The 26,510-nt window shown below is 41.6% G+C and overlaps 1 protein-coding gene across 2 annotated transcripts in view; it reads right to left on the bottom strand.

Moving 5' to 3' along the window:
• Positions 1-14,815, bottom strand: part of RBPJ (recombination signal binding protein for immunoglobulin kappa J region) — a 58,561-nt gene extending 43,746 nt beyond the window's left edge. Inside the window, exon 1 of one of the 2 annotated variants that reach the window (XM_030946802.1) lies at positions 14,758-14,815. In XM_030946802.1, the coding sequence (XP_030802662.1) occupies positions 14,758-14,777 (20 nt within the window). In that variant the 5' untranslated portion in view covers positions 14,778-14,815. Of the gene's footprint in view, positions 1-14,425; positions 14,662-14,757 lie in introns of those variants that run through there. The other variant, XM_030946804.1, reaches the window with a different exon arrangement.
• Between the last annotated feature and the right edge of the window lie 11,695 nt (positions 14,816-26,510).

The raw sequence follows: 26,510 nt of genomic DNA, 5'->3' as shown, positions 1-26,510 counted from the left end.
TCCATCCATTCCTCTCCATTCCCTTTTGCTATTACAAAGTGAGGCAAAGATGAGGAAGAAGGACAGAGTGAAGACAATCCACTGAGGCATGCAAGGCCTTCTGCTCCCACTGCTAGGGGATGCACAGGTTATTCTTATTCAGGCCAAGGCTCCAGCAATCCACTTCTCCATTTCCAGCAGCAGGATTAATGGACAGCTGAAGAAGAGTAAGAACCATACAAGCCTAAATGATTCCTCCCCTCAAGCTTCTCCTGTCTATGACTATTTTCATTTCAGTGCAAGGAAATCCCAAGGCAACCTCACATCATCAATATGATCAGCCTCAAAGAGTCGTCCCACGCCAGAATCAAAATTTAGTTTTAACAGATCAGTAAATCCAGGTTCATACAGGAGTGACAATGGAAAAGCCTGCAAATCACCCAGCTCAGCAGCCACAGATGCTCACCACTGACCAAAGTGCTGCGACAGAATGCCACTGCTATCTGAAGGTACACACAGAAACCAGCTGTCAAGTGTGGCATGATAATACAAATGCTTATTAATAAAATTAGCCACAAACTTTAGAGGAAAACATAATAAATCTCTACTGGTAATTTTTCTAGGGGGACGGGAGGGCAGCAAAGGAATGGTACTGCGGAGTTTTCTGGATCAAGTTCATTTTTTGGGTTTTTTCAAAAATGAAAGGATTTTCCAGTTTTCCCCAAGAGACTGGCAACTGCAAAGCACAACGCCCTGTAGGAAATAAATCTTCATTAACTACACGAACAGTGCCATGACAGGCACTGTTTTTCAACCCAACTATGATCCTTTTACTAGTTGTAAGATCTGGTTGGCCATGCCAGCACACCCTGGGACAAACCTGAAGTATACTCAACATTCAGCACACCCTGCCCAAAACACAAGGAGTATAGAGAGCTGCTTTTATGAAGAAAACCAGAGTTCACCCTTTAAGGCATACTAGAGCCCTGTTAAAAGGGCTCCCTGGACCTGCATGCCACCCAACAGCTTGCAAGCAGCTTGAGTGACAGGTGAATACAGGTTTACTTACAGGACACTGCGCCAAGACCCAGGGCACTTTGAACTTAGAGTCCTCAAGATGTTTCTAACAGCCACAATTAACTACAACACTGCAGAAAACAGACAGAATAAGCAATCAAAAGGACTGAGACAACAAGTCAAAAGCAAGTGGACAATGTAATAAACAGCCTCAGGCAGAAAAAATGTAGTGGATTCCATTACAGATTATTTGGCAAAGGAGAAGCTGATAAATGACTCAACCTTTAGGAAAACTGCATGAAGCTACTTCTGGCTTCCAAGAAAGAAATTAAGAAAGCAGCTGAAAAAAAGGAAGATGCCACAGACTGAAAGAGCAATGGTGATCTGGGACAATGCTTAAAGCATTTGCTTCCTGTTTCTTCAACTATGGACCAGTGCTGCAAGTGTGAGTTTGAAGATTTCTTTTACCAAATGAAAAAACCTTTAACCAAAGGAGCAAGGCTGTACACATTAGCCTTGCTGGCTGGAACAATTATTCAATTCAGATATCCAAAGGATGTGCTAGTTTGACTTTCTAAATTTTGTTCCAAAATGAAGTGGGGAAAATTCTTTAGACAAAGGCCTACATGAGCTGTTTAATCAGCAAAAGTAAACTGAGGCTCACTGTTGGAAGAAAAAGTGCACCATTGTTGCACATCTACTTCCAGAATATCTGTATAGTAATCTTTCAAATACTTGTTTTTTTAAGCAAGATCAAACAGGATCAGGATGTGTATCACTAATAAAAATGCCATCTATAATGAGAACAAGTGTAAGAAAACTATCCTGATCAAACTGGTAATTTTTAACCTATATTAAGACATGCCAGTATGATACCATTTCTGTAGGGTTCTGAAAATGTATTAAGAAAAGCAAATCAAATGCTTGCATTCAACCACTGAACCAGGCAAAAAGAAAAGTTACTATTTTATGCAGAATGTCACACATGCTCTTTTGACCCATCTTATGTTAGAAGAAACTGTACAGTAAATATAAATCCAAGTTGTATATTAAAGTTATATAACAAACACTTTTAAGTGTATCTATATACACAGACACACACCCACCACTTTCTGGGCAACGCTTACTTACAGAATTTAACCTGGTTAAATTCAGCTTCACTTTGTTTGCTTTCATCACTTCCAAAACACAATCCTTTCTCCCTGTTCTGTTGCTTTAGAAATATACCATTTAGTAAGAACAAAGTGTCCTGCTTCTTCACAGCTTTCAATATACACCCTACAAAGCCACCAGCAACACACTGCAGTCTGTATTCATTCCAAGATCTATTTTATCCATTCTCTTTGGAGTAGCAAAAGGATAAAAAAATAGCAGTAGCTTCCAATACATGAAGAGGATTGAAACATTTCAAAAGAAAGAAGCAAAAAACAAAACTTCTCTAAAATAAAATAATCCTTCACTATGCCTTCTTCCCCCTCCCAAAATATATTTCCTGCCTTCACAACAGTAACACTGGATCCTTCTCTGGCTTTATCAGTATAACTTAAATTTTATTCTTCTCCCTCTGTATCAATGTTTTGTCTTTTTTTACATGAGATATCTCAGGTTCTTGAATTCTTTAGATTTTATTTTCTCTCCAATCCTCATCAGTTCCTAAGGGGGGAGACAAGTCGCATACAAGTATTTATTAGATATCCCCTCTCATGATCCAAGACACTGACAAAGTGAAGTTTCAAGTCCCCAGAAGTAAGGAATAGGGCTTGGATTTGATTTAAAATATACAGAGGTTAGATTATCACACTAGCTGAGTAGCAACAGTGACTGCTCTGTAGATAATGGTTGTGATGGTGCTCTAAGTACACCACAAGCCTTAGGGCTAGTAACAGCAAAATTTAGGGGAAAAAAGGAACAACACTGTTGGGAAGCAGTCTGAAAGTACTGCTCTGGACAAACCTAAGTGAACATGGATTGCCCAGGAACAAAGACAATGGGGCTTACACAGAAACTTCACAGAAAAAAACCAAAACAAAACAGGGAAAGTATTCTAGTGTGCTACTCCATTAAAAATAATTAAAGAGAGAGAAAAAAAAAAAGGAAATCCAGAAGCAAAAACTAATTGAGGGTTGCCCACAAAATTCAGGAGAGGACACGACTGAAAATTACTAAGCAAAATACAATACCCTCTGTTATTTCAATATGTTTTATATAGGTAACAAGAGGAAGCAGAAATGACCAGATATAAAACTGAATCACAGAAAAGGAATGTCAAGCTGTGGCTATACATGTTTTTCAACTAATGTCAAACCAAAAAAATACAATATTAGCTAGGAATGCAATTTGTGTAATGGCAGAATAGTACTTTTCTTCTTAAAAATCTAATTTCATTTCTGAAAAAGGTGTTCTACAATCAGGGCCATTAAGTAGGAGAATACTGAACACAACGAAGAAAATATCTCAAGTGTCACCAGCAAAAACTGCTGAGTACTTTCAACAACAATATCCACAATTTGAATCCTAACGACAGAGGAGAACTTTCAGTAAGTGAAGAGGTCTCTTATCTCTACAGATATAATATTCATCACTGCCTAATTCCTTCTGGCAAACATAGGTCTGTTGCTTATGGTTTGGGTTTTTTTAGAGAACTAGTCAAACTGAGAAAGATAAACTTTTAAATTTAACCTGATGCAATACTACTTTCATGACTATGCAAACTGACAAGTCTAACCAGTCTACTGCTAACTCTAAGTGCCATCCAGCAATATGGTGAGACATTAAGGCAGGAAGGTCAGTTCAGTTTTTCTGATTATTTACTAAGTATTTAACAAACAAAAAAAAAATTTAAGATTTTTCCCAGAAAAAAACACAGAACCCAGAAACATTAGAAAAACAAAGGATATGCCCAGAGCTTTTTTTCTATATTTTATTTCCATATGGAAATTCAGGGTACGTTCAAGGACTGGCTTTATACTTTCTCTTGAGAGGTACCCTGAGCATATCTTCTCAGGTCACCCTCTGCTTTTGAGACTGCAGTCTCAAAAGCCACATGCAGATGCAGCAAGTCAAAAAGAAAGACTACTACCCTTATAGCACAAGGGATCCAGTAACAAGAGTTGCCCTGTACTTTCTAGGAGTCTTTAGCAATCACAACTGACTGTAAAGGTCTGGTCTACTTTTCCTTTGCTACACATCTGAAGTACGATTTATCACTTCAACAAGCTGACTGGGAGCAAAACTCAGTAAAACCTTTTTTAATGTTGTTTCATAACAACTCTTTTGTTTTGCCTGCTAACTGTTGTGAAATACAGGTATTTTGCCCATTGCAAAAAAAAAAAAAAAAAAAAAGTTCTGATGTTTGTTTTGGCATAGTTCTCACATTTGTTTTAACACAGTTCTTGGTATTTTGAGAGTGCTGCTATCTAAACGTAAGCACTGGGAACACTAATCTTATTTACTGTATTATCAAAACTGAACATGAGCCTGGCCAACATCTATATTATTAATTAAAACATTATCAGAATAGGTTTTCATGCCTTTCCCGCTTTAGGTGACTCTCCGAGCAAGAAATCTGCTTTAGCTGTAGAGAATTGCCCGCTTTTTTCTCTCTACTTAACACATTCTTCTATCACTCTTACAAACTAAGAGACATGTTACCCCCATAATCAACAGCAAAACAATTAACAGAGGAAGGCACTCTTTTAACGTTAGTACTTATACAAAGATCCCTTGAGCTTTTGTATTGTGATCAGAATTCCATCTCAGTATCATCTGTGCTGACTAAAACAATTTGTCACAATACATCAAGAGTGCTACAAGCCTCTTTCAAAGAGAAAGCCTTATCCCAAATACTTATTTTGATTAACTGCTCTCCATGACTTATTAGTGAGAAAATTGTAATGCACACATTAACAAACTAAAAGCAACATCAACCACACAATAGTAAATGAAAAAAAAAAACTGGAATGCAAAAGGAAAATTTAAAAAACAAACAAAAACCCCACACACAAACAGAAACAACACAAACAAAACACCAACCAACCACCAAACCAAACAAACCCCCAACAAACTACATCAAACCAACAACACCCCAGGACTCAATGCTGACAAAGAAGTACTGAACAGCAGAAGAAAAGAATTTGGCCAAAAAAAATACTTGGACAAAAAGACATGTCCAAAATACTTTTGATATATCCCCATAACTTCTGGAAGATATTACATTACTGAGGATTTTACTAGTCATCTGTATATCTACTACAAAACTAAGCATGAAAAGAAGCACACACATGCAGAATAACTCACTCACCACTGAAACCAGAGCTGGGTGGCAGATTTGGAAAGTAGTGAAATATTTTCAATTTTGAAAATAAGTACCTATGCAGAGTAATTTTTCCCCGCAGTATAAAGACATGGCAACAGCACACTGAAGCATCACCTCATTTTATTACATGGCACATTTATCTACTGGTCGAGCCCTAGCCATGGCATCTGTCTCAATTATTTAAGAGCAGCATCTCTCTAGTGCCCACTCTAATATCCACCACTATAACCAGAACACATTAATGATGAATACAGTTACTCAAGTCTTATTCACCATACCTTTCTGCTATGCAGATGAAAAACCTAAGGAAATCTGATTTCTCCTGACCAGCTTTCATGGCCGCAGTTGGGAGAGACAACATGATGTCACCTGCCAAAACCCAGCAAACAGCCCATAACTACACCAAGTACAGGAACAGAGGCAGGAGACAGTAATTCTATTTCCACCTCTCCACAGAATCTGTTTGACCTTGGCAAGTCACTGGGGTTTTGTGCTTGTTTTTCATGTTCAGGACATGAGTAGCTTTTACGCAGATGGCTGGAACAACAACAATAACTGAGTAAGGCTAATTATTATTTATTCTGCCCGGTCTTAGAACTCTTCCACAATGGCATAAACTCAGAGTGTGCACAAGCACCTCCAAGACTCTAGACCTTCATTTTGAAGCTCCTTTTATGTAAGATCACCACTGAAAGCAGTAACACCCCTTACTAAGACAATCTCCCCTGATAAAAGCTTAGTTTCACAAATTCTTCTGCTAAACAAACAACTTTAACCTTATTTTCTACACTGGTAGCTCCTAATCCACAATTTGTAACGTGCAAACACTGCCTGCAAGATCCTCTGCCACTGCTCCCAGACAAAATTACATTACAGAGTAAAAATAAGAGCTGCCAGGAAAAGGAAGCAGGATATTTTCTGAAGAGTATCTTTTATTCCGTGCAGTTTCTATGGTTCGGCAAAAATCAGGAACCAGTATTTTGCACAATTCAATTCCTTCTTTAGGCTTGGAAAATTCTGAATTTCACAGCAGCCTGATCAAGTTTCATTTCGATACCAACTTTTCCTGGTAATCTCCCAAAACACCACACACTAAAAATATGCCACAAGTACGGCTTTGAAAAAAACAAAGTGCAGATGAAACGTCCTACAGACCAAGCAATGTTACCAAGAATAAAAGTAGAAGGACATTTTTTTCTGGCACATTCAGAAAAATGTCCATATTTGTCTGTACTCATAAAGGAAAAAATTTAGGTATTCATTCCTCTACTCAAATAACTATAAGAAATTATATTAATAACCAAAATACCAACTAGGATCCATTGCAGTATATACCTTTAATCTAACCTAGGAGAAGTAGAAAAATTAAATGAAGAACCAGGTATGATCTCACACAGAGCCATTAAAAATTATTAGTTGCCAATAGAGCTTGTTGCCTATTCAAGAAAGTGTTCTGGATTTTCAATGCACTGATGAAATACCACTGCATACAAGCTAGTCATGCAGTACAACAAAACGGAGATAAACTCTTGCTTCTGAATAAGAAACGAATGAAGAAAAGTTATAACCACAACCACTCTAAGTTCTTCATGTTTTCCAAGTGAAGCATGTAAACAACCTTAGAATCACAGGCTCATAGAACACCCTGAGCTGGAAGGGATCTACCAGGATCATCAAGCCCAATTCCTGGCCCTGTGCAGGACATCCCCAATATACACCATGTGCCTTGAAAGCACTGTCCAGATGCTTCTAGAACTCTGTCAGGCTTGGTGCTGCGACCACCTTCCTGGGGAACCTTTTCCTAATATCCAACCTAAACCTCTCCTGACATAAATACAGGCCATTTCCTTGTGTCCTGTCACTGGTCACCAGAGAAGAGATCAGTGCCTGCCCTCTGCTTCCCCCTGTGAGAAAGCTCTAGGCTGTGATGAGGTCTCCTCCTGGTCTCCTCCAGACTGAATAAGACAGCTGATCTCAGTCATTCCTCATATGACTTCCCCTTCAGACCCTTCACCATCTTCATGGTGGTCCTCTGGATGCTCTCTAGGAGCTCTACATTTACACTGTGGTACCCAGAACTGCCCCCAGCACTCGAGGTGCTCAGAGCAGAGCAGGACAATCCCCTGCCCTGCCTGGCTGGCCATGCTGTGCCTGATGCTCCCCAGGACACGTCTGGCCCTCCTGGCTGCCAGGGCACTGCTGGCTCATGTCCAACTTTCTGCCAACCAGGACCCCCAGGTCCCTTTCCAGCCTCCATTCTCCAGCCTATGCACATCCACAGCTGCCCCATCCCTGGCACTCGCCCTTGTTAAATTTCACATCTGGCGATTGCCCAGCCCTCTAACCAGCCAAGGTCACTCCACAGGTGATCACTCTCAGTTCAAATAACGATGGAAATACAAACTTCAATTCAACACAAATGTTTCAAGACTTATCTATATAGAAAGACACGCTCAAAGAAGAGCCTCACAAGCTTCCTGAAGACACATGCTGTTGACTGAAGTGTACAGACTGCTTTAGAGAGAACAAATCACGTCCCAGCAGCACATCATTCACTAAAAAATCTTATTAATCAAACAGTAAAACATGACAATTTTATATTATAGTAAAATTTTACAGATCAGTCAAGCTTTTAAAAAATACTAAAAAAATCAGTGTTTATCTTAATCTCTTTATTTTATATTTTATAATAATTTTAATAAATACATAATATTAGAATGCATTATATATATAAGTCTGTCTACTGTAAGGATTGAAATCTGCAAGCTTAATCAAGAGACTTCTCACACTGTACATACTGAAACTCTGGCGTTCTTTTCTTTCTTGGTAAAAAATTTACCACCACACATATGTAGTTTATACATTTACAAGCATAAGAGCAAGAAGATACTCAGCCATATGCCACCATCTGGATAACTAAAGTGCAGTTGAAGAGCATAAAGTATTTTTTAGAAAATGAAATTATTTTTAACAGTATAAATAGGCTCTGAAAAATGGCTGTGATGTGACACAGCAAAGGTGACAAGTGTTTCCTCAGGTTGTAAAGGTTACTTCATTTTTTTGTAAAAGGTAGCAACCACAAAATACATACACAGAATATAAGTAAAGAACACCACATAAGTAGAACCCCAGGAAATGAGAAACTCCAAGTTTAGCCCTTACTTTTCCAAGACTCAGTAAGAATACAGGGATATGGAAAACGCTTCTATTAATAATTTCTTCTTCAATGAAATGTATTGACTGTTTCCTTTTCTGAATTTTTACATTACAAAAGATAACCATAATTCTATATTATTTCCTTACTATATATCATCATAATTGTTAATTAATGCAATTACGTTCAAGGTAAGGATGAAGCGTATGATATTATAACGCTTTAAGCATTTCCACATAAAAATAATGGAAGTTCACTGAGATCAAGAATATAATTTATAATTATAAAACTGCCTTGAAATACTATACACTTAAAAGGCATACCCACTTTTGTCAACAGAATTAAGATTTCACCGGACAATACAGCTAGTGACATTTACTTTTTTCTCTTTTTCACCTAAACATAAAGAAGAAAATAAGTAATTCTATAAAAGCCAGCATACACAATTGCTCAATTTTTAGAAACATTGAAATAATAAATTTAAAAAAACCCAAAACTTAAAATACACCTTCCCTGTGAAATGCTCTTGGGAGGCAATATTTCAGCACATTAGTGCCATATAGTTCAGTCAATAATTTGCTTGCAATTAACAACCAAAGAATTTAGGGTTGCAAGTATTATGAACACAGAAAATTGATGTCCTGAAACTTCAGAATTCTGCCAGCATTATTTGGTCTCCAAATGTCAAACTAATACTATGCATAAATCACATTCTTCATCCCAGAGAGATTCTAACAAACTGTATAAGAGAATACTTGTTTGTACTAAATATGCATTTTGAAAATTCAAATGACAACCTATCTTTTCAAGTTTATCTAAAACCAAACATAGCACAAAACAGGTATGCATTGCACCATAACTGTAATCTTCACCAACAATGAATTAGCAACTATAAAACTTTTCCTCAAAATCTTTACCTGTGAAGGCACCACAAGTCTTTTAGAAAGACTTCATACACACCTACAGGCTACCTGCTCTTCTTTTCACAGTTTTTTTAAACACAGAAATTGGAGTTCAAAATAATGAAAAATAGTCCTAAAATAAGTTACTATTGCAAAATACAAATTAGCAAGTCAGAGGGAAAAAAACTCACTCTCATTCACAAACTCATGATCATTATGCAAGTCATAGTACAGAACAATACTTTAAAGAGAACTATTTTTGCAAAGAGATATCAGAAAAGGATATTGCCTTTAATTGGCTTTAGCAAGCACACACATACTATGCCAAATACAATAGTCTACAGATTATTTCTGGAGAAATCAAGCTATAGAAAGATTATTTTCAAAGTTTCTTTGTGCTCTGTATCAACCAGAATAAGTCAAACAACAAAGAGCTACTTAACACAGTGAATACACAGCAAAAGCAAATAAAATCCAAATTAAGACCTAAACTCCATAAAATTACTTCTACTGAAAGCAGAAGGTTAAAAGGTTAAAAAGAGTATTTGCCAGCATTTCAGAAGACTCCTTCAAGAATATATTGCTCACAAGGATTTCCCAATAGTCTGACTTGACAGCTCTTGCTCCTTGATAACTATTTAAATGTTAGTCACACAAAACCATCTACTCATTTGATTGTGAACAAGTTTTTCCCAATCTTTAACACTCATCAGGTGCATATACACAATACAATAGCTGTAGTTATGCTACTACTCAAATCTTAATAAGCACTGTTAAAACCTTCAGTGACAGTAAAAACTGTAGCCTGAAGAACTCATCCATGAACTCTAGTCCTACAGTCTACATCATCCTGTTTCCACTCATTCCTTAAACATCACTGAAAGCATTCTAACATCTCCTGCAGCCTAACCTTATGATGAGGCTCAGAATCAATATGTATTTGTTCTCTTCCTTGACCTGTCAATCACCCAAGACTACCAGCAATGCTTCTTTTCCAGAAATAACTCTCTCTCATTCCCCTGGCATTGCTGCTCTCATGACTCATCCCTTATCACTCTGTTCTTTCAGTGCATCCTCCTGAAGGAGCCTCCTCATTCACCTGTATTCTTTTATTAATCACTTCCTAGGCTTTGGTCTTGCTTCCCTTTCCATTTGCCTTCATTCAGTCCAGGGCCAGGATTCAGATTCAACCATGAACTCCCTGCCATGAATCAGAATATCCTTTCTACTCCCTATCTACTATGCTTGTCCAAGTCAACACCCCAGCCTGAGTCTCTCTTTCCCCACACTGATGCCTCACAATCAGCTCAGCCTCAACACAGACAACACACAGGTCATATTCATTCCACCACCACTTCAGTCTGCTTTCCACTACTGCAAGTCCTGAACTTAACTAAGCATTAGCTCTCCAATCTAGCTTGTTCTCTACAGGTCCTAGAAATAATCTGCTGTTGAGATCCTAGCAATGCCCATCACAGCACTAAAATATCCCTCTAGTAGCTGAAATTCTATCACATGACCACAGAAGTTCACACCTGAAATAGTGAAGCAATTTTCTTTATCTTTCAAGATCCAAAATTGATCCTTATGAACATTCCCCTCTTGATACTTTTAACCTACAGCCAGATCACACAAGTCCTTCCCCATCTCACTTCCTGAGCAGCATCCACTTCACTCTCTACTTCAAGACCCTCACTGGCCAAGGTCCTCATTCTAAAATTACTAATCAGGATGTAGGTGAGGTTAAAGTTCTGGTTAACTGTTATATTTTCACCTCTGAACTTCTTTTCTCTTGCCCTTGGGGTCGGGAGAGCTCCATGAAGCAGCACCCTCTTTCAAAAACCTCCTCCAAGTTTTTTTCATATTTCTCATTAAAAACAAAGAAACAAAATGACCAGATGACTGTCACATCTACACTACTGCACTAAAATTCACGGCACTGATGCCAAATATTCTCCTGTGCCATCACAGATCTCATGAGTCTTCCCTCAGCCTTAAATCATTAGGCATCCTGGGTCAGGAAACCCCTCATAACCACTGAACTCCAGGATGACTAATTCAGACATGGAACTTGAATAGCTTGTTACTTAGAAATGTGACTAAAACAATTTTTTACTGTACAGTGCCTATGGAAAACCAGCATCATACCAGCAATAAGCCTACTCAAAGTATTTTTGTCTTTTCCAAGACTTCTCAACATGTTTGCAAAATAATCCAAATGCTATACTGTATACTGCTATTACAGAGGTTTTAACTGGTAATCAAGTACTTAAGACAATGCCTACTATTTATGATTTCCATCTGTTATTTCTGAGTTGGATTCTAGTATTTTAAAGATCAAGTTGTCCCAGGCTCCTAAGAAGACACGACTGCATACTTTATGTCACTGTAAAATTACAAAATTAAGTTCATGGCACTAGAGATTTTCTCTGTCATATGGCTTTATTAGATCTAGCAGGGCAATTTTCAAGCTAATGGATGACTACAGGTATTTTTGCAGTATAACAATTATTTAGAAACAAGTGGTTTGCACTCAAAATATAACTAGAGAAGCATTTTCATTAATTTTGTAATCTTAAAATGGTATTTCCCTACATTGTTCACAACCAAACCCAAATATAATCCACAAAACCCCCAAAATACTATCCTATAATCCCAGCCATAAATTATCCACTTCTTTTAAACAGTAGTTGTGAATAGTAATTCCTTCTAAGTTACTTGTCCGATGCTCCTGTTTACTTTCTCCCTGTATCTGGTTCTGACACTGTGCAGTTTAGCTTGCCACACTGTGCACATGCACGAGTTTAATCAAACGCTCCTTGCGAGGCAGCAACACGAGGGTGCCACATGCTGCCAACAACAAAGCAGAACAAACTCTGACTGCCCCCCAAAACCGCTGCAGGAAATTCCTACTATTCCATTCCAACACTGAATAAACTTATGTACCAATACTTGAGATCAGGCATACAGTTTTCACAGGGAAAAAAAAAAATAACCACCTTTCTCATTCAGGTAACACTGACTGCAAAAGAGCTGTAAGTTTTATCTCAAAGTTTGAGTGCCCATGTGATGCCCATTCAAACACAATGCAGGATTTGCATGTTACATTCTTCAGCTATTGCTTTTTAATTTCAAACATTTTTTTCCCCTTTTACAGAACAGCCCAGAAAGAACCATTTTGAAAAATTATACTAACCATTTTGAAAAAAAAATCAGCTACTGGAGAATCATCAATTTTTAATCCTAATACACACAAACAGTTCAGCATCAGAGCCATACTCCAAAAACAGGTCATTTAATTAAAAAAAAAATTAAAAATTATTAATTAAAAAAATTAATTTAAAAAAATTTAAAAATCAGGCTCTTTCATGCAATATAACTACAACATTAACAAAAGTTAGCATATTTAATTTTACCTACACTGGAAGTATTTAACAATAAGAAAACAAAATTATTTTTCCAGAGAATTATTTGACTTATATGTTTAAACAATAAGTGTAGCAAAAAATCCTAAACTACAAACAACTATTTCACTCTTGTTAAAATGGTATTTTTTTCTACTGCTCTGATTATTTGATCGCTGTTTTTAAAATAATCCACAGTTGTTTTGTCAACATTTTAACAGACATCTGAAAAGGATAGAACTAATGTCGCAAACATGACAACACTTCTGACAATCCTGTAATAATCAATAAACAAAAGGAAATGGAACCCAAATATTCAGATGAGTAAACCAACAGAAATGTGGAAAAACTTAATTGCTAACTGGAGCACAGGCTAACTTTACAGCAAACTTTAAAAGCATTTGTTCCCTTCTTTCAAGTCCAACCTCTAAACTAGTACGCTCCAGGAATCATAACAAACAAGATTAGCTTCCCTAAAGAACATTTAATTGGGAAATTGTATATCAGCCTCAAGATACCTTCATCAGGACTGAAATCAAGCAAAAGCTTCAATTTATTTTTACACAAACAAAAGTGAGGAATTGGAAACACTATTGCAGCTAATCAAAACAACAAAATGCCATAATGCTACCTTCTCCACGAGAACAAAAGCATCAACCACCAACTCCACCCCACCCCCAAGCAGGCTGTTGCTCTCTAACCACAGAGCCAATGCTGTAGACAATGTAATCCCACAGGGAAGACAGAAGGTCACAGACACACTGTGAAATCTTAAAATAAGGTCCACGTCTTAGAAAAACCTAGAAGTACTTTAACAAGACAAAATTTCATTTGGAACAAACAGGTGGAGTACAGAAACAGCCTGTTCTTCTCCTGACTGACTCGTCCCTCAACACATAGAGAGAGGTCACACTTGCTCCGCGTAGTCCAAAATTAAGGATCCGGCACTTGAAATAAGCAGCAGCAATCAAGATGTGGCAAGGATGGCAACGTGCAATGTGACACTGCAGGTGTGATTGCGTACTGTATACCAGCAGTGGGTCTGTTATTATTCATCAGCTGTAGGTGGCTAAGAGGGTGTCACTTATTACAGCGACACATGCTGCAGCTGGCTAGCCATGATTAAGTATTACCCAGTGTGGTTGAAAGGGATGGAGACTACCATTCATTATGATCCAGCGTGGCTTAGTGGCGTAGGGAGGCTGCTACCCTTCCCTGCACCGCAGCATTTGAAGGAAAGCAGCTAAAACTCAACAAAGCGCTGGGAATGGTGCGCAGAGAGGAGAGAAAGGGAACCCCGGCCGCCCAGCCGCACGGAGCGGGCGTCCTGCTAGCAGGGGCGGAGAGCCGCCCGCGCTCGGCGCGCCCGGGAGCGCTCCGCCAAGTGACAGCGCCGGGCCGGGCCCGCCGTGCGAGGGGCGCTGGGGGCCCGCGCTCAACTTCCAACCACAGCAGCAAAAGCCTTTGTCCGAGCGCTCCCCGTCCGTAGCCGGGGGAGCCTGGAGGACCTCCGCCTACGGCGGGACGAGCCGGGGCGACCGAGAAGGGAGAACAGCCCGTGGCAGCCCCAGGTCCCCTCCCAGCTGGGCTCCGCCGCTCCCCTGGGAGCCCTCAGAGCGGGACCCGCTCCGAAGCAGCCGGGATGAGCACTGACCCTGCACGGAGTCCCGACCGGCGTGTCCGTGCCGGAGAGAAGCAAAGCAAAGTGAGCGCCCGGACCCGCCGGGACTCCCGCGCCGCGGGGCGGCCGGAGAGCGCGGTCGCTGCCGGGCCGGCACCCGGGGCGCCTCCTCCGTGCGCCCACCCGGCAGGACCCCAGCCCCACGAGGTTTGTGCCGCAGGGCCCGCCTGCGGGCCGTCCGGAGGGCAGTCCCCCGTGCCCTCGAGCGGCGGCCGAGGAGCGAGCGGGCGGGCGCGGCGCGGCCTCGCCCAGGCAGCCCCGGGCGGCGGCGGCTCCGGCGGGCGCCGCGAACGCCCCGCACTCACCCTGTCACAACAGGCGCCATCTTCCACAAACTCTCGCCAAAACTCCTACTCTCGCGAGAGCGCCCCCCTCCCCGCGGCCCGGAGCGCGCGTGCGCGGGCCCGCGAGACACGCGCGGGGCGGGGGGGGTGCGCCCCGCCCACTCAGCACCCGGGCTTCTCCCCTCAGACACAAACAGCCCGGGCGTGGGAACCGCGCCGCTCTCGCGAGAGCCCGGCGCCTGCCGGCATGCGGACAGCGGCGCAAGTCTCGCGAGAGCCCAGCGCGCTCAGGGGAAGCCGAGGGATTCCCTCTGTCCACTCGCGCGTCCCGCCCCCGCGAGGAGGGGCGGAGGGGGAGGAGCCATTCGGGGCGCGGAGGGAGGGGCGGGGCGGGGCCGCCGCCGCGCGGGGATCGCCCACGGCCGCCGCCGGTTCCGCCCCGCACCCCCGCGGGGAGCGTGCGTGGGGCCGCCCGCCTCGTGCTGCCCGCGGGCCCGGCACGTGCGCGGCCCCGAGACCCCGCGGCGGTGCCGGGGCTGAGGCGCCATTGGAGCTGAGGAGCCGTTGGAGCTGGGGACCCGGACAGGGCGGAGAGAACTCTGTGTCAAACGTTAATAAAAAGAGCAGGAGGCTGGGATGTGGAGGCGCGGCCCTTAGGAAGACCTCCTGGGTTCCTTACTTGGAATTGTTACCAGAATTTTTTTTTTAGAAGCGAGTTTTACATTAAAAGCCCTGTTTCATAATTTTGTTTTCATGTGCAGCTGAAGTGCGTAAGATGCGTTTGTTTAGCAAACAGAACCAGGGGAGTCTGGCAGGGTCCCAGGCAGCCGCGCGGGCCTTGTGGCGACAGGCGGCCGCGTGTGGGCACGGGAACAGGCGGTGTCCCAACACGGAGCTGCCGGGGCGCGCTCCGGCGTTTTGATACGGCACGAAAAGACCCGAAGTTTGGATTCATTTATCAACATTACCCCTTCAGGGTGCGGGTCTGAGTGTCCGTTAGGAGACCAAATTTGAAAACAAATCCTTTTACATCAAGACTTCTGTTTCAACTTCCTCTGTGTTTAGTATAACATGTCAGTCTAACTTCGGGACAAATGCTACATTGATTTGAAGATTGCTGAGATTCCAAAGCCCACATCTTTTTTATTACGTTAGCTCTGTACCTCTGCTGTCTTCGAAATTACGGGGAAAAAATAACATTTCAGTAATCCCATGAATAAGATTTCAGATTTCTCGCCCACATACACACTTCACTGCTTATGCTAATTCAATGAATAATGTCTCAGATAAGTAAAATCACGTTTGGAGAGATTCCTTGGTGACAGTTTTCTGTACGTGTTGCTGTACAAACAGCTATTGTCTCCTGTCATTAAGGGACTTTCCCCATCCTGATTTCCCCCTCCTCATTAGATACGGGAGGACTTTGATTGGCTCCCTTGTAGCACAGTTCTCGGCAAAAGCACAGTGCATACTGGAAATCCTCTGTATTGTTTGCAAAGACCGACTCATAATCCCTTTGGAAATCTCTTCCTAAAAACATCTCTCTCTGTTTTTTTTTTCTCCCAAGGCTAAAGAATGATCTCAGCTCATGCTAACTCCATTCCATTAAGAATAGTTTCTGGATGTTTGCCATGGACTGTCTCTAGATGGTTATTTTATGGGGCCCCTCTTTTAGTGTGTTTTGAATCAAACTGGAAAATCTAAAAATATAGCCCACAATAATCTGCAGTGTCTGGCCTCTTTTAATAATTTACAATTAAGGCACTTTGATTAATAACCAGATTAACTAGATACTGGAGCAGGTATATTATTTTGAAGAATTAATAATCATAGAAACAACTGTAGTCCTTTCCATCACTGACAGCAGTACATTATAAAACGAATAACCATTGATTTTGTTTTCTTAAATTATAAATGATCTGCAGTTCAAAAGGCCAGGAATACTATTCAAATCAAAAACAATAGCTTGAACTTCATGTGAGTAGCTGATGGAAGAAAAGATAGTAAGCCTAAAGGTTTTTTTTAATATTGTTTATGCATTGAATTTTCTTCTTGCTGCTAAAAGTTTGCATTTCACATAGAGTGTGAACAATTCCTACTGACTTTATTGGAAATGGAAAGCATCCACTACCTCAGGGAACTAGACCTCACCTTCTGGCCTGTAATGAATATAAGCATTTCCAGAGCTGAGGTAGAAAAATTTAAATACCAGGTTTGCACCATTTAAATTTTTGTGTTTGCTATGCAAATCAGTAGTTTGACTTTTTGATTTAAGCCCAGATGAGGTTGTCAAAAGGGTTCTGAATCAGGCCTGTCACTTCAGAGACAATTTGGAGAATCGCAGCTGGAGGCACCTTTGAAGGACGTGATTTCCACAGGTGTTGGGCCTCACCTGTGTTCCAAGCAGATGCCCTGCCAGGTGACTCCAGCTGGGTGCTCAGAATCATTGGTGACCTTTGAAAATGGAAGGCTGATCCTGCAGGAAATCCAGTTTACTCTCACCTGTCAGCTGGGGGACAGGACCATCTGGAACTTGGATTCATCAGCATGTGTGTATGTGGACAGAGCCACTTGGAGGTGCTTAGTGGATCTCAGCACCTTCATCTTGGGAATCCATGTGGTTCCCCTGTCCTCTCAGTCTTGCTTTGTGTGGAAAGAGGAGGAAAGACAAGGAGCCTAGCACCAGCCCACGGAATCTTTAGGGCTCAGGCCCTCTGTGTGGGCAGGGAGGAGGTCTTTTGGCCTGGAGAGTTGCCCCACCAATGGTACTGCAGGACAGGAGCTGCTGGCCAGTAGTGCTCAAGAAGCCCAGCTTCGGAGGAGGAGGGCAGGCATGAGCAGGGAGCGTGAGATGCAAGCTGTGATAACCAGGCCAAAGATTTCAACAGCTTGTTTGACCAGTCCAGACCAAACTTTCTCCAGCTCAGCCTTGGCTCTGGGTTTCCCCTAAGCCCATTCCTTTGGGCACAGCACTAGCTAATTAATATGCTTCTCATTTGGCAACTGCTTCCCACCTGGCTGGTTTGGAGAAAGATGAGAAAACAAAAGACCTGCACACTTTCGTGTAGAAGCGATCCCAAGTTTCTTATGTGCTTAGCACAAGCATCTGAGAGGGGCAAGGGGACAAGAGACTCCATCTCAGATCAGCCTGTCTTACAAAAAAACCATCTCACAGTGTGTCCTGTAAAATCCCAGCTATTTTAAAACTCGGTGACCTTAAAAAGCATTGTGGGTAGTGAGAACCGCAGTTAACTGGATCTTCATTATAAGGAGCAGGTTTATCTTGAGATGTTGCAGTTTGTAGGTGGTGTAAATTACACATTCTAGTGGTAGGTACTGTGATACAGCCCTGCTGGGATTTCATAAGCACAGGATGTACAGGGTCGTTCAATCGCGTGTCTAGGAAAGCAAATCAACAGGCAGCTGCCCACAGAACATCTCTTAGATCTGAGCTGCAGTGCAGGTGCCAACAAAAGTTATCACTTAAGCTGTCAGCCAGCCTGCTCAGTGTCAGAAGCATCTGCTCCTTCAAATGGATGCTGATGTTCAACACAGCTCAGAGAATTGGCAACATTGTCTTAAGGATGACGAGAAGGAATAGGCTAGTTAGCAGTCTGCAGCAGGAGCATTGTTAAATAGTTTTTGCTTGGGTGTCATAGTCTCAAAGAGGATGGTAAAGCAAAGAAAAAATCTGAGTCTGTGTCGTAATGCAGGCTCAGGTATAAGTATACCTTGGTGTGGGAGTCCCCCGGGGCTGCAGTCAAGCTTGGGCCTTGCTATGGTGTTGCCTTGAAAGCAAGTACAGTCCCTTCCAAGAGTGTTCTTTTAGTGTAAAGGCAAGAAGCAAGGAGTATAGGAAACATTAGAAAGGAAGAGGGGGAGAGGAAGATGAGGTTAACAGTAATAACACCATATGGTTATATAGGTTAACAGTGTGAACAGCTTGATGACTGACTTCTATAACCTCTAATTTTCAAATAGTTTTCTAGAATAGCCTGCTAAGACACTTTGCATTGTATTAAATTTTGCTCCTCATCCTACTCCAGAATAGTATCTTCACTTATTTTCCATTGGGTGAAATGCTTTGTCAGTTTACATGTAAACTACCCTGTATGCCTCCTTAGTTTTACTGGGCTCTTCAAAGACTGCACCTCTCTTACACAGCTTTCCTGCACTCATGCACCATGCCTGTCCACCAGGTAAGCGTGGCACCAGTTATTCCCTTAGCCCTGCCTGCCATACACAGCCCTCTGCAGTGGTGGCTTATTGTCATTATATTGCAGGAGTTCTATTATCAGTACATTGCAAGGGTTCCACATTACTAGAGTTTCATACCTCCTTGATGTTTCTTACAGGTAGCTCCTCTAGGCACTGACTCTTCCTTGTCCTCACAGTAGCCAACTGACTTCAGTTTCCACCAATCCACTCTTTTATAACACTCTTCTTATTGGCTACAGGTGTGGCCTCTTAACATCAGGCCTGCTCCTAAGTAATTGGTTCAGCTGCAACTATTTAGGGGGTAAGATTACTTTCTATACCACCTTCATTTACCCATACTGTATCCCCCTACAGTGGCTGGTGCCATCGTCTCACCCTTAGGGTGCCCCTGCAGGTACCACCAGTCCTCAGTGAATCATCCAGAGGCTGAAATGTCCTGGGTGCTGCCAGCCCCTGCACCAGCATTCACAGGCAGGGTAATGCCAACCTCTGCACCCAGCATTCACAGGCAGGATAGTGCCAGCCCCTGCACCAGCATTCACAGGCAGGGTAGTGCCAACCTCTGCACCCAGCATTCACAGGCAGGGTAATGCCAACCTCTGCAGCCAGCATTCACAGGCAGGATAGTGCCAGCCCCTGCACCAGCATTCACAGGCGGGGTAGTGCCAGCCCCTGCACCCAGCATTCACGGGCAGGGTAGTGCCAGCCCCTGCACCCAGCATTCATGGGCAGGGTAATGCCAGCCCCTGCACCCAGCATTCACAGGCAGCAGCAGATCAGGGGTTCACTGAGTGCTGCCTTGGTGCTGCCCTGACCTTCTGCCATGGCTAATGTGTGCATGCACCAAAGTAGTTCTAAGATTAAACCACAGGATGCAGGATTACAAAGTCATTCATTACAAGGAGTACAGTAAAGTGTAAAAATCTCCATGTTTCCAAAACGTCCAGGAGAAGATACAGCTTCTTTTCAGTCTGTCTGATCTCTGTAGGACTGACTATGAGCTGAAGACACCTAAGGAAGTTATTTGCATCCTCTTGAAATCAAGAAAATGGGCAAAATTGAACTAGTTGATTAGACTGTGGATTATCACAAATAATTAACAAAACAAAAGATTTAAAGATTATATGACTCCAGATGTTTTATTGATTTTATTCATATATAAATACAAATCGATTTTGCAGTGTTCTGAATTGGTGTGAATACAGATGTTTTTTGCAGGGAAACATTTTGACCAGAGGTGCTGTTGCAGTTCTGTTGTTTTCCTGATGTGTATCAATTCACATCTACACTCAACCCCAAGCCTGTAATTTAGTGACTGAGTTAGAGCTGATTTTTTTCAGCTAGTCTAGTCTCTCATTCATTAGGTTCTTTGAGAAAATATATGCTGACAGACTTCACCTCTGTCTGTAAGTAAAATGTGTTTTTTAAAAACAAAGAATGAGAACTCATTTGTTTCTACAAAACACAAGAGAAATACACACACTTAATTATACACATTTTTCTTACTTACAGGGAATATGTAACAGAACAATGCTTAAGGAAATTTCAGAGTAACTATAACAAGGTACAAAAAAAGAACTCATCAGGCTACTATAAAAGAAGACCACAAACTGCACATGACCTCTTCATAAAACTATTACTAAAAACCCATTTGCCATAGTAAACCATCCCATTTTACTATGTATTAGGAAAGTCCTTGTCCCAGTGACACATACTATGTCAGAGGAGGAAATATGGACAGAAGTGCTTAATCTGTCATTCTACATACAAATATGTGCACACAGGAATTCTTTCTATAGGGAGAGGAGTTACGAAATTAAGTGATTCACAGGTGTAAAGCTGGATACCATATAAATGCTCTCTGGCGAATTCAGTGACAGGTAAACCTCATTCTTGTCTTATATAGAGAAGTTAAACTAATTTGTGTTTAGTAGCTTACAGACTGTCCATGGCTGTGGTCTATAAAGATATTACTTGTTTTGGGGCTGTTTATTTAAATCATTTAGGAAATTATACAATCTTGAAACAGAAGATAGTCTAAAGGCATCACCAAAGAACATGTAATCCTAAAAAATATTTTACTTGTAATACTGCCTTGTTGATATCTGTTTGGGTTACAAAAGTTCTAGTTGTTGTGGACTTAGTCTATCTTTCATTCTGCTATCATTTTGCTGTTCCATAGACCATTTTCCATAATCTTCCTGAAAACAGACTATCTTTGGCTGGAACTATTGAAAATAAATTCCATAAAAATTGCCTGAGAATAGTGCTCAGATCCAGAGTGGCTGACACCTTTTGAATTTTTTTCCTCTTAGGGAATTACACATGACCTTTTAATGCTGAAGTTCATTAGTGCTTGGATATCATATTGATGAACTTCGTATAAATGAATGGATGAACAGATAAGCCACAACTAAGGTAATGATCTTACAGCTGTTATGGAGGTAACTGAAGACATGTCATGGATGATAATTAATTAAAGAATTTCTCTATCATTTTGTTTACTGTCATTCTTGGTTCAGGATACACTCTCTCTTCTTTAATCTTAACAAGTGGTGTTTCATTTTTAATGTTCCAGACAGCCATATCTTTTTCTAGAAATCCAGACATTCTTATTACTCACGGTTTCATTATCAGTTTGTTTTTCTCCTCATTACTGGCACTGACCTTGCCAAGAACTAAGCACATGCATAATTTGACTAGTGCGATTAGACTCATTAAAGCTAATGAGATTAGTCAAGAAAGTAAACCTACTTCTGTTTAAGTGTTTGTTGTTTGAGGTAGTGCTGCTAGAATCAAGATGAGGAAAGTCTGGAAGGAATTCAGACTGAACAATAATTTTCATTAAATGTCATACAAAGAGAAATTCAAAGATTTTTCTCTTGACCTAACCTGATTTGTGATCAACCCAAGGTGGTTTTACGCTGGGAGCAGGGATTTCCTAACATTGCTTTTTCTTCAAAAGACGAGGGCTTGTCAAGAATTAAGCTGGTCTGCTGGTCTCAGCAAACTTTACAAGGTCGTTTCTCAAGTCTAGGATGAAATATTTAAATTAAAGATAATGAGACATCTCTGCCACCAGCCCAGCAACAGAGGCTGAATGTAACCTGATAGCAGTGTTGTGATGCTGTGCCCTCGAGACTCTGGTTCCCCCCAGGAATATTTCATTAATGTGGGGATATTGAGAGAGGCAAACCCAGAACAGGTTTCCTCATTCTGCACAGAAATAGGGAGATAGCACTGAATTAAACAACATTTCCTCTTGCAGAGCAGTGGTCTCACAGTTAGAACATGGGCTTATAGCTTGGGAGTCTTGTGTATAAAAATCCTCAAGAGGTGTATATGCCAGTATAAAGTGGGGGAAAAGTCTAAAATCCTCAAGAGGTGTTTATGCCAGTATAAAGTGGGGGAAAAGTGCTATTACTCGTACCCTACCTTTGTTCCTCATTTTGAGTGCTGCAAGTCTGCTGTTTTTTGACCTGCCAGCTGAAAGCCTCCCAGAAGCATTATAGCAGACAGAAATACAATGTTTAGAGTGCACCTGGTTTTCAGCCCCTTTCTTTGAGAGCCATCTCTGCTAGGGCTGAGAGGGGAGGAGCATGGAGCAGTTGCTCCATCCATCCCAGAGAACTTCCCTTCTGGAAGGACAATTTTATGGAGACTGGTAGCACAGGCCAGACATAAAGTGGGTGATTATTAACTCCATCATGCTATAATTTGTCATTTCTGACCTCTGATGAGCTGCCTCATATACAGTGAGTTATAAAAAATCTAGCCTCTTACAGCATCAAATGCAAACTCCTCTGCTATCATTTCAAAGCAGTAAATCTCCCATGGCCTTGGAGAAAACATCACTTGTGGGCTTTCACTCATTTGATACCTTCCTTTCAAAACAAATACTTATTTTGGTCTCTGATAAATACAAATGATAAGTAAAATTTATTTAAGCTGCAGACAGGCTATTTGTAGTCTAAAAGTTAAAATTCTTAGTTAATACTGACTCTTGTACCCTGTCTTTTTCTGTGCAGAGGTAAAACACCGGCAAGTCCATCACTGCAAAGTCTAATATCAGGGGTGGTAGATATATTTAATATTACTCACTTTTCTCTAGGAAAGCAATTGATCTATGCCCCAATGCTCACAATTTTATTAACATTGGAAAGAGCCATGTGGTGTTCATATAGTGTTTAAGCTCCATGAAGTGTCAGAGCCCAAGGTTTTGTGATTACTGTCAGAGGAGGAGGGCTGGAGTGACAGTTAGGAGTGCGCCGGTCCCTACTGTATATACAGCTGTTGCTGCACAGGGGAGGGAAATGCAGGGTCTGGCTGTCTGTTCCAAACAAAAAGAAATGGCACATGCTATTACTTCCAGATCATTGCAGTCCCTGCACCACCATCTGCTGGGGGTCAGAGCAGTTGTCCGGGTCGGCGTCAGTCATGCACAAACTCAATGCCTTCCGTGGAGCTGCGCCCAGCAGTACATATTTACAAGAACAATAAAGCAAACCTGCTCCCTGGACACAGGCACCACAATGCTCCATCACATTGGGAACAAAGGGCACAACGAAAGTTGATATGCATTACAAAGGAGGTTCTCGGGGATCACAGCTTTGTGATTTCAGGCCCTAACACAAATTGAAGGGAAGAAAAACTGTCACCAATAAGCCCAGACCTAGTGATCATTGTATTTGTAATTGACGCAGCATTGCTGAAAGGGTGCCTGGGTCTCTGTGTTTCCCCTCTTCCTATTGTTAAAGTCTTCTGTAGAAAACAGTTACATGGGAAAAGCTTTGATGGTAAATATTGAAAACTTGGATATGTTATTCTGTAACAGCAGCAAGATAATCTCTGCCACTTACCCCAGCTTTTCCATGCAGATCTCTTTTTCTGGGGCCTATGCCATGTGCTGGAGCAAGATGTGGAGAGCCCTGACTGACGCAAACTGAACAGTTCCTGGAAACCGGATGAGTACAACTGTGTCACTATGATGTTGAAACCAAATTAGCAGTTTTAGCATCTCTTCCGCCTCACAACAGCTAGTGAGTGATTCATTTCTCCTGCTAAAAATGGCTGCTTCACCAGCACTGGAGTGACACATCAGGCATTACTGTCAGGCACTGCAAACCTTTCACTTAGCGCTGTCCTGCACCCTTGGCTGAGCATACACGTAAGGCGTGACACCCTTGGGGCCTAGAGCTCGCGGTGCCTTAGCTGGCAGTACATTAAGGCATAGAGATAAAAAGTACAAGCTTCTTTTAGGTCTGGGCTAGCTTGCTGCAGAGCTACATCCAGTGTTTTGGTGCTGCATCAAAATGGAATGCTCGGTGCAGAGGCATCTGCATTTAGTGAGTTTATTAGTTTGGTCTCAGCATCAGCACTGTAGGCAGCAGTGCCAGCATGGGGTGAGAGAAATAGGCAGCAGTTCTGGAAAGCTATGAAAAGGGCAGGTGGAGCTGCACCCAGAACATTTTTCAAGGGAGGCTCATTGCCAAATAACTAGAAACTATGCTGTACTAGCAAAAACACACGAAGGACTGCTGTAGTTCCTGCCTCACATAGCTACAGTGTCTGTCACAGCACTACCACATACATAATATTTGACATTTCATCTGATAATTAGTGGTTTTGGCACAAGTAAACACACTCTTGTTAGGTTCTATCCTCAGTTGCTTTTTTACTAAGCATCACTCGTCATTTTTGCATAAAATCTCTCCAGTCCATGTAATGTTTGACAGCCTTCTTGGATGGTTTGCCTGAAACATGATATGGAAGAGGAGACCTCCAGGTAGCTGCACACACATGTCTCCCAGACTCCACCTCCCTGGCCTCACTGGCACCAGGACACCCCAGCTGCCAGAGCAGCAGAGCTGGTTCTGGAGCCTGCGAGGGCATGCAGAGCAGCCTTTGCTTGTTTCCTTGGAGAACCTCACCAGCTCAGTTACATATCTATAACTAGGAGGACACTTTCCCTGAGCCATTCCATACAGAGCTGAACTCCACAAGTTTGTACTGCAGCTAGGCAGGCTTTCAGCAGTGGGTCAGAACTAAAAGAAATAATTTTTTTTACCATCTGGTCCTGTGAACTGCATTTGAAGTAAATGTTGCTGAAGAGTAGTCAATGTATAGCTTAGATGCATTTACATAATAAAATATATGCAAAGTGTAAATAATTTTGTATCTCTGATTTTGGAAATGGCAGGGGATGGGAAGCTGGTAGAGTGGATCTTTGAGGATATCAGTAATAAAATGAAAGGACAGAAAGCCTTCAACCTGTAGGTAATTGTTGTACCATATCAGTATTGTCTGGGGACTGAAAGTCGTTTCCATTAATAGTCCAGTATAAGTGATTGTCCTGTATGTCTACTCCACCACAGAGAGGTGCTACATTGTGGAAATCATCGTGTTTCAGTGCCTGCTTGTACCCCTGCTGGAGGCTTTATTCTACCACCCAGGGACTAGATCAGTGTAGGGAATAGTCTGGGTTTCCCAGTCATCCTTCTGGACACAGTCCAGACATTAAGAAACTTGTTCTAGTAGAAGGTGCCCCTGCCCATAACAACTAGATGGTCTTTAAGGTCCCTTCTAACCCAAACCATTCTAGGATACTGTGATATTCTTCACATAATGCCAGGGAAATTTAGAACTGGTCTCATGTATTCTGCAGATATATAAGGGACGTCAGTACCCAGGAGGAACTTTACAGGTCTTGTGGTCACTAGCAAATGTAAACCATAAGAATAGATACATTCTGACTAATAAAATAAGTTTTCTGATCAAAAAAAAAGCTTTTACAGAGTGAACAATCAACTCATTGGTACTCAAGAATACCAATGAACAGTACAACTGTGTTGGTACTCTTGTTCTATGACATGTTACCTGTAAACCATGCTCTTGTTGGTGGAATATTCCATCCTCTTCAATCATATGTGTCATACTTAAATGCTGCCCTGGATAAACCATAGTCCTAACTTCTATGTTGCAGGAAAAAAATATTTCAGTTTATTTTTCTTAATTGCCTAGATGAAATTAATCTATGCCGTGTCCAGCCCAGTGGGTATCCAGTTATGCACACACCTTAGGAGTCTAATGTTGAAGTCCTGCAGCATCTAGGGGCTCAGTGGAAGCTTCTGTGTTTGGGCACTTAAGTGGGAGATGAGCTCTTGGGAAAATCTAGACCAAAATAATAGTTTAACTTTTTATATTGAGTCTTTTATTTCATTAACATTACCCTTTATCTCTGAGGTTGTAGATGTGTTTTTGCAAAGAATAATTCTGCAAGTTACTACATCTCTGGGCACCATAAATTCAGCCCACATCAGGCACAACGTGTTGAGTCACACAGCACACAGAATATGTGCACATCACGGCTGTTCTTGCCAGCTTTATTCTTTATGCCGCATCAATGACAACTGTGGGAGAAGAAGTGATGTTTGATCAAACTCAGAGTGCATAGAGGGAAGGTTTGGCCTTTTTGAACAAATTTAATCTTTCACCTTCAGCTGTGCCAATTGAATACACTGCATCAAGAGACAGTGACATTTTTGATCTGGGATTAA

The sequence above is a fragment of the Camarhynchus parvulus genome, chromosome 4 (genome assembly GCF_901933205.1).
Source record: "Camarhynchus parvulus chromosome 4, STF_HiC, whole genome shotgun sequence".
Classification (NCBI taxonomy): domain Eukaryota; kingdom Metazoa; phylum Chordata; class Aves; order Passeriformes; family Thraupidae; genus Camarhynchus; species Camarhynchus parvulus.
The sequence above is the reverse complement of the archived record's forward strand: the minus strand, read 5'-3'. Positions and strand labels throughout refer to the sequence as shown.